Genomic DNA, 12,840 nt, shown 5'->3' with positions numbered 1-12,840 from the left:
GTTTGTCTGCAAGGGCTGATTGTAGTTAAACTTGATGCCTTTGTTTTGGTGTGAGTGCTTCCCCCTAGGATAAACTAGCCTGTTACAACTAAATTACTCCTGGCATCTGAATTAACTCCTTGAAACCTAAGGTATCTTTGCTTAATGCTATATTCTGCAGTGTAGGCCCATACTAAGAGGCAGTTAGTATTGAGTAGTACCAGGGGAATAAAAAGAATTGTTTCTTTTATGTTACTGGCAATTTTCTGCGACGTGTGGTTGCTGTATGTGTAGGTCTAGTCTTAACCCTTTGTAACTAGAGGAGTTTTCAGAAGGGCTGCTGACGGACCAAGTAATCATCAGAATCCCTAAGATGAGTCTGCCAGAACTTCTGAGAAATTGATGTTGGAGATCTGGCTTTGGAAAGGTTACAGGAGAGGAGGGGCTGGTGTAACGCAGCTGCGGTGCTGAGCTTGCACCACGAGAATGGCAGGGGCTGTGCTGGCGCGTGGGCTGGCACGTGATCCATGGGCTGGCTGTGGAGTGAGGCAGACCAGCAGTGGCTGCTGAAGCCAACATCCCCTGGGACCCAGCCAATTAAAAGGAGCAGTGGGATCCTTGGGGAGTGATTATCATCTCCTGCCTGTGAACTACTGGAGCTCCCCTTCTCTGCTCTACAAGGTATGTTACATCTGTCCTGTGGCTGTCAGCCACATGAAGATTTTTGCCGTGTCTCTTAAGTTAGGAAGGCTGGTCCCTGCTGCTGGCATGTTTCCTATTTTGCCTTTCAAGCACCTAGCACCCCCGAGGCGCTTGGACGACAGAAAGCCAGCACTCTTGCCGTAACGGGTGCTTGGCTTCAGTATAAGGAACCATTGCTGAGAGGAAGGGTTGGGGGGCAGAAACCTGGTACACCTTGTGGATGCACTATGAATATTAGGGTGGTCTGTCTCTTGTCATCAACACTGAAAGTGATGAAAGTTTGATTAAAAAGAACTCACCACCCTCTATTGCTGTTTTGCTTTCTTTTACTAATATTACTTTAGTTCTTTGAACTTGCTCACTTGACTGCATAGCCAGTGAAAAAGGTCTTCCTCTGCTAGTCCCCAAATAAAAGGGTTTTTTTGAGGTGATCTCTTGCACTTTGGAGTCAAGTTTTGCTGCTGATCTTGGTGCTGATGATTCGCTGTGTCTGATCTGTATGAACTTGGAACCTGAAGATGGCCTGTCCCTGCAAGGAGTGATGATACCAATCCATAAACGGTCTGGAAAATAAGGAGCCCTTTTTTGGAGCAGATAGTGCCTCTCTTTCACTTGGGCATGGTGTAGTTGTGAAGATGTAGTCATCTAGTGTAGATGAGATAAATTACTATAATTTCATGTAGATTAAAACAAACAAAGCTTTGCGTGTCTAAGCTACAGATTTGCATGAGCATGGCTACAGCGTTGGCTTGAATGCAAGCAAATCACCACCATGGAAAAGGCCCTCGTCTCCGAGTTTCCTAAGTTAACTTTACAGCCAGATTTAGTTTTTGTGTGCCTGAATGTAAAGGCTTGGCACGCAGGCAGCTTAATTCCGAGCTTCTCATTGTGGTGCAGTTTAAAACTGATAGGGGCTTTTGAAGAAAAACAGCAGGGCAAGAGGCACACCTCTGAAACACTGGTGTTTGATAATAAAGTTTGATTCGGTCTTGAAAGTGGAAGCAGACACGTTGTTCTGTAGGCAATTAACAGTGACAACTAACACTGAAACCTATTTAAGAATAGTTCAACACTTCTGAATTACTTCGAACTAACGCTAAGCTATCTTTGAGGGAAATGACAAAAAGTCTAGCAAAAACAGGTTTCAGGAAAGCAAGAGTTGAACGGCATGGAACTGAAGCGGTTACAAACTACAGCTCACCTTCGCAGCCTGGGGCACTGAATGCTCGGTGCCACAAGAGGGTGCTTCAGTGGCACCTAACGGGATTGACTCTGCGACAAGTTACTGAGGCTCTGAGATGTCAGGCATGCATCCCAGCAGTGTGACTATGCAAAGGCTGCTCTTGAGGAACGTCTCGGAACTGGTAAGTAACTTCCCGTTGTAGAGTGCTTTATAACTGCCATCGAAAGCACCAGCTCACCCATGTATCTTGTTCGATTTTTTAAGTTAGTGCATCGAAAGGTTTCACTTCGGAAGAACTCGTGGACTGAAGTTCGATATCGGCCAATGCATTGGGGTGGAGGGGTTAGTTTAAATTCTGCTCTGTTAAAATTATTTCTATCACGAGACGTGCAGAAAGGTCATAGCGCAGCTGCAGCGAACAAGTCCACTTCGGGCATAGCGAGGCTGAGTGGCAAAGGGAAGCTGTTGGAACACCACCAGTTCTAAATCTGAGAAGCCTTGCCCATCCTCTGTTTCAGCAGTTTTACAAAGGGGAAAACGCAGTTCCTAAATTCTCAGATATTGGCAAATAGGGGTGAGATTTCGTCTTCTCTGAGCCAAGAGAGTGTCCTTCTCTGCTGCGATACGTGCCAAAGCAGGCTGCCCTCACCTCGTCGCGTTCAGCCGGGGCAGCTGCCGCCCGCTGGAGCGACGGCGCAGAGGAGCGGGTGGTGCAGCTCCCTGCAGCTGAGGCAGGAGCTGCGGGGCCGTACAGCCCTTCGCTGTGCAACTCCGTGGGCCAGTTTTCGAGTGACCCGCAAAACGCTGGCTGGGGTTGTCGTGAGTTCCTGAAGAGATGATCGCTTCTGCTTGGTCTTCCCACACCCGCATTCCTACCGGGTGTTTAAGCTATTGAAAAGGCCAGTGCTGTTGCCTATCTTTAGAGATTAGCTCTTCTCAAAATACATAATTACTCAGCTCTGGCCAGCCTTTACGCAGGCTGTCGGAGAATACCTTCTAACAGGTATTTTTGCTTTTTCAACAGCTGCAAAGCTACACTAGTGTGAATTTTCCTCCCTCTAACTTGACGTTACTTTTTTCTTTCGAAAAGGATATAAAAATCCTTTTAAGCATAGTAAATGATCCACTTTAAAAAGGTGGATCACAAGTAGCTGTACTCTGCTTAAGTCATATTACTCATATTGTGGTATTTTACAGAAATTTTATTTTTTTTTCTTACAGAAAAATGTTAACTACCACCTTCCTTACTGTTGGTGCCCCACAAACTTGTATGCTGTGCATACGTTTGAAAGTTAGTTGTGGTTGGTTTGGGTGGTGGGTTTTTTTTTTTCCTTCCTAAAACTCTGTATTTTAGTGAGAAGAGCATGAAAAGTAGCTGCAGAGCCCACACATTCTTCAGCAGCCTGCGCGCTGTGGGCTTGTAAAGGCTCGCCGATGTGCGAGGCAGCGTCTGAGGCGTTGGGTTGCCGACGTCCCGCTCCCTTGGGCCAGCGCTCCCACTGCGGAAGGTCCCGTGCCAGCTGGACGAGGCGGCGCGGCCATCAGCCTGTGCTCCCCACACGCTGCCACGAGGAATTTTATCCTGGGGGGAAAAAAAAAAGGTGGATTAGTGTAGATGGAGGAGAACACAGGGGAGCGTTAAGACAATATTAGACACCAGAGGCGATAGTTCTGGTGCGTGAACAGCCTTATGCCAAATTTTTAATTCTGTAGGGAAACGTCTCATAATTAGTACTATGTAACGAACAACCAGCTTGCGTGGCTGCAAGACATTTTTCACAAAAGTCTTTTTAGTGTTCTATAGCAGTAGCTGTGATGCCTTTTTTTTTTAAAAAAAATTTTTCAAAGAAAAAAATCGGAGCCTTACAGACTCATCACAAAACAGGCTCTTCAAGTGTAACTGCCTATGGTTTATATGCAGCATCGTTTAAAACTTCTAGCGTCAACTAGAGCAAGAAATTGAAGATCTTTAAAGCATGATTTGAATAATTTTAAAACTATACAAACAAAAGTAATAGCACATTTGTTCGGGTATTTAAAATTTGGAAAAACTAGATAATGTCTCCAGCAAAATAACCTGTCACAGATGAGATAATTTAAATAGAAACCAAGGGTGGTGGTGGTGTATTTTTGAAGTGGCTTTCTAAAGCTACTGTTCCAAAGAGACGGCGGAGAGGGAAAGGGTGAAGAACCAGCACAGGCTTGAACGCTATACAGAAATATTTGGAAGAGATCAGAGGAGGAGCACAGTTTCCTTTGGATGATTTTGGTGCTGGTGGTGTAAAACAGCCTCCCCGTGTAGGTGAGGGATTATGGTACGAGTGCATCCTGCAAATCCTTCGCGCAAAATCAGACGGCGCTACGCTGTGGCAATCGTTCTGAAATTGGGCCTGAACAACCACAGTACAATGCTGAAACGTCGGTGCCGAGATGTACAAAAGGGAAGGATGCGTAGCCATCGGGCTTTCGACAGGCTCGGCTGTAGCACAGTAGATAACGTGGCAGTTATGTCCTCCAGCGCTTACAGAAGTTTCATTCTTAGCTGCGTGCTGTAATATTTGGTTTAGCTGCACGGGGAATTTCCATAGGGGAGGGGTTCTGTATCTGTTGACATCTAGTGGGGGAGGCTGTAGTTATGGCTGTAGTGAACGTACCATAGTGATGCTATTTCTTAGGCCTTGCAAGGAATGCACTTTTTTCTGCCAGAGGATTCATTGCGTCTCACGCTGGAAATGAGCTGACTCATCAGCTCCATCTGAACCTCTCAGTCTTTTTAGCCCATGCCTCTTCTTCAGTCAAGAGGAATCCTGTTGCTGTTCTAGTAGGTGGCTCACAGGACAAAATGGGGGAAACCAGAAATTAACGTTTTGTTTTAAATACCGTTTCTACCATCAAGCCAAGGGAGGTACACCTGTGCGTTCAGGAGTGCCGAATAGAAGAGCCACTAAACACCTTATTCTGGCACTAAGCTGTCTGCGGTGAAACTCTCTGTTACTGTTAGGCTGGATAGGCTAATGTTCAGTAGCCGTCTCTAGCCTTGTATTTTAAATTTGTTTAAGAGCATTTATTGTAGGTACGCTGGAGCTACTGATGAAAAGGACTGGAAACGTCACAGTATAACATACAGTGGCCAGTATGTACAGTAGGCATTGACTGCGTCTTCAAGTTGTTCGTGGACTGCAAGGCCAAGCGATGTGAAACTCCTGGTCTGAGAGAATCCCTGTTCCGTTACGCGCCCTGCCAGCGTGCTGAGCGACTCTTGGCATCTGTGCAGAAGTTCAGTTCCACACGTGTTGGCTTACTGCTCTCTGAAGAGAGCACATATTTCCGTTAACTCTTCCAAACATACACTCGCCATATTTTCATACCTATCAGAAGGTAGCATAAGCTGTGGGGTGTGCTCGTCTTGCGGCTAAGTCCATCGAAGAGCGAGCTGCCGCCCGAAGAGGCAGTCCTGCTCCTTCCTCGCCCTCGGCTGGGTGCTCCTGGGTGTTGGATCCAAGACCCATGTAACGACACAGTGAGTTGGTTCAGCTGGATTACGTGGCAGTACGTTAATCTTGTCACTAAAAACCAAAACCTGATAGGACAAAAATTCTGGTTTCTCATAGTCAAAATAGGATAAGAGGTTTTTTAGATCTACATCTGCAGCCATCGCAGGTTATTTGCATACGTAGGATTTAAGTAGGCTTGATTCTTTGCCAAAACGTACACACGATTTGAGTGTCCTTCAAATACATGATGTGTCCTGTAAATTTGAACAGGTAGCGGGTAGGTGTTCTGAATCACCGAATGACCTACATGTGGCTGGATTCGTACATACAAAATCCGTACCATCCATTTCTCCAGTCGACGAGTACCGCCAGGTAGACAGCTTTAATTGGTATAAAGTAGTATTGTAGTTTGAAACTGTTCAACTTTCATGAAGCTTAGGAAATACTTGCACATTTTCTGTTGGCTAAAGAAGCACAGAATTACATGCCTTACTTTGGAAACATTTCTGAATAGTCATAATGTCAACTTGCAGAATAAAGGATGCTTCTGCATCTTTCTTCTTGGACACATTGATTCTGCTGCCCTTCAGCCCTGGGAACGTCAATCTGCCTTTGTACTAGTAACTTTTATTTATTTTACAAGTACATATTCTTACTGTGCTGTAGCTGTAACATGGAAAGGTTTGTGGTGTGGATATAGGTCTCATATATACAACGTCTGATTGACACAAAACATCTTGGCTGTGCTATTTTTAGTTTTATCAATGTAGCTCTTGTTAACTAATTTGAACTAATCATTAAAAAGATAGCGTCTAGAGAATTAAATACAAATTTAGAACTTCACGTTTTGTACTTCTGCTGTAAACCAAAAGAACTAAATGTCTTAGTACTGAGGACTGAATTTTACTGTCGTCGTCTTGAAACCTGAGCCGTGCTGTCCTGCCTTTGCACGATGAGTCACAGAAACGTGCTTCTGGCCTACAAATCTGTGCAGAAGATACAATAAACCAGGAAAAAGAGAATGGAAGTAGAGTAATTCCTGCAGGTTTATCAGTGCGCACGTTTCGGATATTCACCTTCTCTCTAGTCAAGACTAAACTCAAAATAGCTTGGCTTTTTACCTCTGTTAAGTTCTGGGTGCCTAATTTGACCAAAGCAAAGCCATCAGCGATAGTTGCCGATCCCCCTCCTCCCTCCCGATGGCCAGTACCGGGTCAGCGGGGAGCGCTCTGGGGAACGGGGGGCACCAGAGGAGACGCTGTGGGTGACACGGAAGGGCTCCCTGGCTCAGGCTCTGACAGTAACCAAGACCAGTCTCTAGGGAAAACTATGGGAATAGCGTGAGAGTAGTAATTTTAATCTACTTTACAGCAAAATCTTCACATTCTTTGGAATTATTTAATGTATTATGGCAGCTGTTTCATTTTACACTTCAAATAGTTAAATCTCACTCAGAAAAATTCCTCAAGGTGTCTACTTGTAAAATGCTTCTAGGAAAAAAAAAATAAGGATAAACATACAGTGTTTCTGGATCTTCTGGCTTCTCCAGCAGAAGTTCAGCACGCACCCTTATACTTAGCCTTACAAAAGTTCAAGGACAGTTTCGTTTCTTAGTTCATCTGAACCACCGGTTTCTGTGGTTGTGTGAAACTGCCCCCAGTAAGAGCCCATTTAAAGAAAGCAGGGTAGAAGCCTCTTCCCGCTGGAAGCGTGGGCGGCCGTGCGGGGGTACCTGAACTTTAAGTCTGGAGAAAGGTTGCAGGCCGTTTCCTCCCGTACCGCGGTACGTCTCGGAAGCGTTCCAGAGCCCCCATTTGAGGGGTGTTTCCTTCGAAAGCTTGGGCTGATTTGTGGCGTTTCTTGAACCAGACTTCACGGCGGTGCTTCGTCCCCTTCAAGTCCCTCTCGGAACAGAGAGAAAGACTGGACGATTTAGACCCTCCTAGTAACTTCTGCTCTTGTTATAGCAGATCTGGAAGGAGAAGAGGGACCGCTTGGTCCTTGGTAAAGTTATCAAAAGTTAAATTCCTGGATCTTTCCCAGGAAGTGTCCTGTATTTTGCAGCTAGGGCTTCTGGGCTAATTCATCTACAAACCCTCACGAGCTATAAAACATCAGATTCAAAGTTAACTTGGTAACTATTCAGTGGTTATCTACAGATTTGTGAGAAAAAAGGCTTTTTAGGGAGAAAACTGGGCTTTTCTAACTGAAACAATTGTTTTTCAGGAGTTTTTTTTTCTAGTTTCCATCAGAGCCCTTCCTTGTGTGAGCCGTCAGGACTAGCGTTAGCCCACTGTCACTTTAATGTCTTGTAAATGATGTGTGTTTTGGGGGGGCTGTGTGGTTTTTTGGTTTTGGCTTTTTTTGCTGTGTTGAATTGTTCCTGTCGGTGCCAGAAGGTGGACAGATGAAATGCAATTTAAACAAATGCTTGCTTTTAAAGTCCCATGCAAGTATAACTTCGACGTGGGTAAAATCTGGAGCCTTTACTTATACGTTGTAAATTTTCTTGTATATGACGTGTATCAATTATTCTATTAACATTAGAAAAAAATGTTTAAATGGAAAATTTGAATAGTGTGAATGGAATAGTTTGCAAACGGTGGGAATTAGATAGCCACAGCCTGCACAGCAATATTAATGTTTAATTATTCTATAAATCTAGAACTTGGCTAGGAACTGAATAGGAAGATCTAATAATAGTTTATGGCAATGTTATCAGTATGACATTAATGCTAGCAACCAAGTAGATTGAGTATGCGTTTAAATTTTTTAAGCAACTTCTGCGCTACGTCTATCTTTGCTTGCTCTTTAAAATAGAAAGTCTGGGCAAAAGGGTTTATTAAACTTCAATAATACTAAACTTCAGGTAATAACGCAGTTTCAAATTCACGGACTCTATCATCAGGTCAACCTCTGTAATAAACAGGTTCTGTAAGGTGCTATGAGAATTTTTCTGTTTAAATGTAAGATGTGGGTTGTATTGCTGCTTTTTTTTTTTTTTTTTCTTTTAAATGTGTGAAAGTTTGGGGTGTTTTTGAAGCCTATCCCACTCAGGAATCTTTGAAGGTGGTGCCTTTTTTTAATCAGTTTTCTTGCTTAGATTGTAAATAAAATTCTCAACCTTTAGAGCCAAAGTGGAACTCTTAAACTCTTCAGTTGGCCTCTGAGACAAAGTGCTCTCCGAAGGATCACAGACATATTTCTTCAAAAAAATTATGTCAACCTCTGCATGGTTTTTTTAAAAAGGCTAGTGGAAGTAAATAGCTTAAATTGCTTACTTGATCGTTATTCTCTGGAGATGTCATTTCACAGACTTTTCTTACAGATTGGTAACCGATCTTCATGAATAGGAAGTTGTAAAGTTAAGCCTTTAATATTGTCTTTTCTTCTTTCTTTTAACAGCTCAAAGGGAAGAGAAAAAGCATGAAGATAGAGCAGAGCCTACATCGGCATCGAAGAAGGCTGTTGCATCTATAATGGAGAAACAGACGTCTTCTCTCCCTAAAAATCTGCCTTCAAAGAAGTCCCCATCCTTCTCTAACACAGCACTAACTAAGCAACCACTTAAACCTGCTGGGAGTTTCAAAGTTGTAATTCCCAAGAAACCTTGGCCTTCATCAGGCAGTATTCCTTCATCAGGCAGTGTTCCTTCAAAACATTCATCTCTCTCTCATGGTTCATCAGTGTCCAAAAAACCAGCTACATCTTCCAGTTTGGGCGGAGGCCTCAAAAAGCCTTCGCTGTCTTCCATTTCTACCGCATCTGGAAGCAGTCAAGCAAAAGCATCAGCTAGCCCTATGCAGTCACAGCCCAACTCTCAGATTCGACAAAATATTCGACGGTCCCTAAAAGAAATTTTATGGAAGAGGTGCGAATTCAAACCACTTATTTTATATAGGAAGCTACAACTAAATGTACATGTGTAGCCTGCAGAGTTTTGTTTACTTCTTGATAAGGGATACTGAGGGATTGAATTTATACTACAAATGACTACAAGTATAATTGTCATTTCAGGTTTATATTAAAAAAACCTTTAAATCCTGATATAAATGTGCATGTGAAAAAGCCTTTAAAAAAAAAAAGAAACCTCACTTCCATTTATATTGAGGCAATTACAGTTGAAGAATTAAATTACAGCATAGAAGCTTTTATAATGCAGGTGCTCTGAAGTTTTAAAATCTGGTGATGGCAGTGTTTGGTGATGTAGAGGTTGGAGGGAACACAGTATAGGAAATACCGTAGCAAAAGGTTAAAGGCTTACTGAAGTAGAGGTTTTCCCCCCTCCCAGCATAAAAATCAACAACAACAAACCCTGGTCAGTAGACAACTGTATCACTTAGGAAAGAAAGAAAAAAAAAAAAAACCAAAACCAAAAACCAACGAAACAAGCAAAAGCAAATTGTCCCACAACGATTATTAAAGCTAATGGCAGCCATCAATACCTATTACAGACCACCGCGCTCTGGTGTCGTCTCTGAAATGGAAACGCTGTTCACAGTGGAAAATCTAGGACTAAAACTCGGGTGCTTGGGCTCCCTGTGTCGTTCACGGCAGAAAAGCTCCTGACTTCAGTGCCGTGCAGAGGAGCAGTTGTAAGGGCTGACGTCGGTTCACAAAGGCCGTCTTCTGCGGCCAGTAGTGAAAGGTCGCCGTAGTTCACAGTTCAAGGTCCTGAGATAGACTTTGGCTTTGAGATGTCTTTTACAGGAGTCTTGAGCCCTCGCTGGGTGAGGAGGGGCCCAGGTTAACTCCTTCCTCGGCACAGTGAGTTTTGTGAATGCTGCCTGAAGATTCATGCCTAACATAAATGCACATACCCTTTTTTGTTTTTAACAGAGTCAACGATAGCGATGATCTGGTCATGACAGAGAGTGAAGTAGGGAAAGTAGCACTCAATATTGAAAAGGAGATGTTTAACTTGTTTCAAGTTACGGACAACAGATACAAGAGTAAATACCGTAGCATCATGTTCAATCTCAAGGACCCCAAAAACCAGGTTTGGAATTTCCTTAAACAGTAAACGTGTACTGAAATATACTTTTGGTTTTTAATGATATGTCAAACTCTACCCTCAACATTAAGAGTTTCAAGATAGAGACTTATGAATTATACTATAAAACATTATTATAAAGCCATTCAAATCTTTAAAAAAAAAAAAAATGTATCCAGTAGGAATTCAAAGCCTACTTTAGTTGGTCATGTGTATTTATTAAGTTTGGGCATTTGGTGTGAAATATTTATTTACAGAATGGCTTTCTTAAATACAGACTTCATTAATTTCTCCTCTTGTGACAGTCTGTAGTATGTTTTGGATACTGCCCATGTACATGATCATATTTATGCTTTAAAAGAAAAAAATGGATGCTGGTGCAGATGAAAATATCCACTAGAGAACACTTGAAACTTGTCTCTTTTAATTTCTACAGCATACATGAAACAGGAGTGTGGCTGCTCAACTTCTGACATTCCTATTCAGTAAATATTGATAGGTATTGATAATGAGGAAAATTCGTACTTTGTGTTTGTTCCATCCTTATTTTCTGCTTGCTGCACCTTTCCAAATTGGCTTATAAGTAGCCAGTATTTTTAATAGAGAATTAAGAAACTGGAACAGGTTTTGCCTGTTCAGGACTGCAAATCTTGTTAGTTACCCCAGCAGGTTCTCGTCAGCATGGCAACAAAACAGAGTCTCTTACGTTTTCAGGGACTTTTTCATCGTGTCCTTCGTGAGGAAATCTCACTGTCAAAACTAGTGAGAATGAAACCAGAAGAACTTTTATCTAAAGAACTGTCTGTATGGAAAGAGAAACCAGCTAAAGCAGTAAGTAACATAATTTTCCCCTGTGTCCTTAGATACGAATTAAGAGTGAGTTTGCCACCCCTTACCACCCATGTTATGTTAATGCACCATTTTCTTCCTAATGAAATACTAGTAATGTTCAGTTTCAATATAGTTTTTCTCTACCACCGGCCAAATGATAACAAAGTACAGAATAAAATTATAAATGTGGACTTTTTACCAAAACCGTTTTGTTTCTTTCAGATGATAGAGTCAAGAAGCAAATCTCATGAAATCAAGAAAACATCTGTAAAACGGGAACATGTGCAAGTTGTAAATATGGAAGATTCTCCGCCAGTGTCCGATTCTGATGTAAGTATTGGCTATTGCTTCAGCACGAAGGCATCGAGGGAGATAAATGGTAACTGGGGCCTCAAATTTTTCATCAGAAGTGCAGATTGTTTCGATGAACCGTAAGGATATTATCACCTAGTAGGTGTGCTATGAGCATTTTTCCTTTTAGTTTGAAGGAGTGCGACAATCAAATGATGGACATATTTTGCATGCACTTCTAAAATGCTGTGTAATTTTCAGCCCTTGCTGTCAATTTACAGAGAAATCTTTTATTTCTGAATATTAGCTATCAACTTCAGAACATGGTGGAATGAAATGAGGACAAATACTATTGGAGAACTCTATCTGATATGATATGCTTTAACTAAGGCCTTTAATCTTTTTTTTTTTAAAGAACTGAAGTTAATTAATGGTTTCCAAAGTATTTTTTTATGGTTGAAATCAGTCATCGACTGGAATATTTTTTGTATTTATTCACTTTTAGGAGCAGCAAGAGTCAGCCCGAACTGCACCAAATTTAAACAGTGCTCCTTCTCTAGATGTTTTTAGCAGTATGTTGAAGGATACAACAAGTCAACATCGAGCCCATCTTTTTGACCTGAACTGCAAAATCTGTACAGGTATCTACGTGCAAAGTAAAAGAGTTGTTACGTTGAGTGTTGTTTGTTTATTTGTTTTTCTCCAAACTATTTCATTGTTAAATAGTAATCAAAAGCTTTTAAAATAATTTTATAGGTCAGATTTCAGCATCTGAAGATGAAGTACCACCTAAGAAGATGAAGTCAGTGGCTCCTGTTAAAAAGGTGGAGTCGAAATCAAAACCAGAAGTTCAGCCGAAGTATGAAAGTTCTGCACCAGCCCCAGCGGCAGAGCCTGCCAAAGAGGCCGTCTCTGAGGATGCAATGGAAACTGAAGTTGGACCGGTAGCAGAAACAGTTTCTCAGTCAAGCGTAGAAAGAACTTACGTTCCTACAACCCAGGGCCATAACAATGCAGATTCTTCCGTACCTGAAGAGGCTTCTGCTTTTCCTGCCTCTTGTGCTGGCGGAGTTGTCACGACCGTAACAGTTTCTGGCAGAGACCCTAGGACAGCAATGAGCAGTTCCTCTGGTATCGCGGCACCAGCCCTGCGTTCTGGACCTGCATCTGACAAAGTTTCAACAGGGGAAACAAAACAGGAAACTTCAAAACCAGTTATGACTGTCCCCAAATCGATATTAACAAAACCATCATCCTCACCAGATCCAAGATACTTAGCAGTTCATCAGTCACCCAATATCAAGTGCGTATACTTAATAGTAAGCTACGCTACCGAATCTTTAACGTGGTTCTGTTCAACGTCCCGT

The 12,840-nt window shown here is 42.3% G+C and overlaps 1 protein-coding gene across 4 annotated transcripts in view; it reads left to right on the top strand.

Moving 5' to 3' along the window:
• The window catches only part of DIDO1 (death inducer-obliterator 1), a 56,562-nt gene that overhangs the window by 28,082 nt on the left and 15,640 nt on the right, over nucleotides 1-12,840 (top strand). For all 4 annotated transcript variants that reach the window (XM_087749844.1, XM_087749845.1, XM_087749847.1 and 1 more), the window contains 6 exons: nucleotides 8,764-9,229; nucleotides 10,198-10,357; nucleotides 11,066-11,182; nucleotides 11,405-11,512; nucleotides 11,979-12,114; nucleotides 12,230-12,776. In XM_087749844.1, the coding sequence (XP_087605970.1) occupies nucleotides 8,764-9,229; nucleotides 10,198-10,357; nucleotides 11,066-11,182; nucleotides 11,405-11,512; nucleotides 11,979-12,114; nucleotides 12,230-12,776 (1,534 nt within the window). The remainder of the gene's footprint in view (nucleotides 1-8,763; nucleotides 9,230-10,197; nucleotides 10,358-11,065; nucleotides 11,183-11,404; nucleotides 11,513-11,978; nucleotides 12,115-12,229; nucleotides 12,777-12,840) is intronic.

The sequence above is a fragment of the Nipponia nippon genome, unplaced genomic scaffold, assembly GCF_047370975.1.
Source record: "Nipponia nippon isolate SJK-2023a ecotype South Korea unplaced genomic scaffold, ASM4737097v1 scaffold_13, whole genome shotgun sequence".
Classification (NCBI taxonomy): Eukaryota; Metazoa; Chordata; class Aves; order Pelecaniformes; family Threskiornithidae; genus Nipponia; species Nipponia nippon.
The sequence above is the reverse complement of the archived record's forward strand: the minus strand, read 5'-3'. Positions and strand labels throughout refer to the sequence as shown.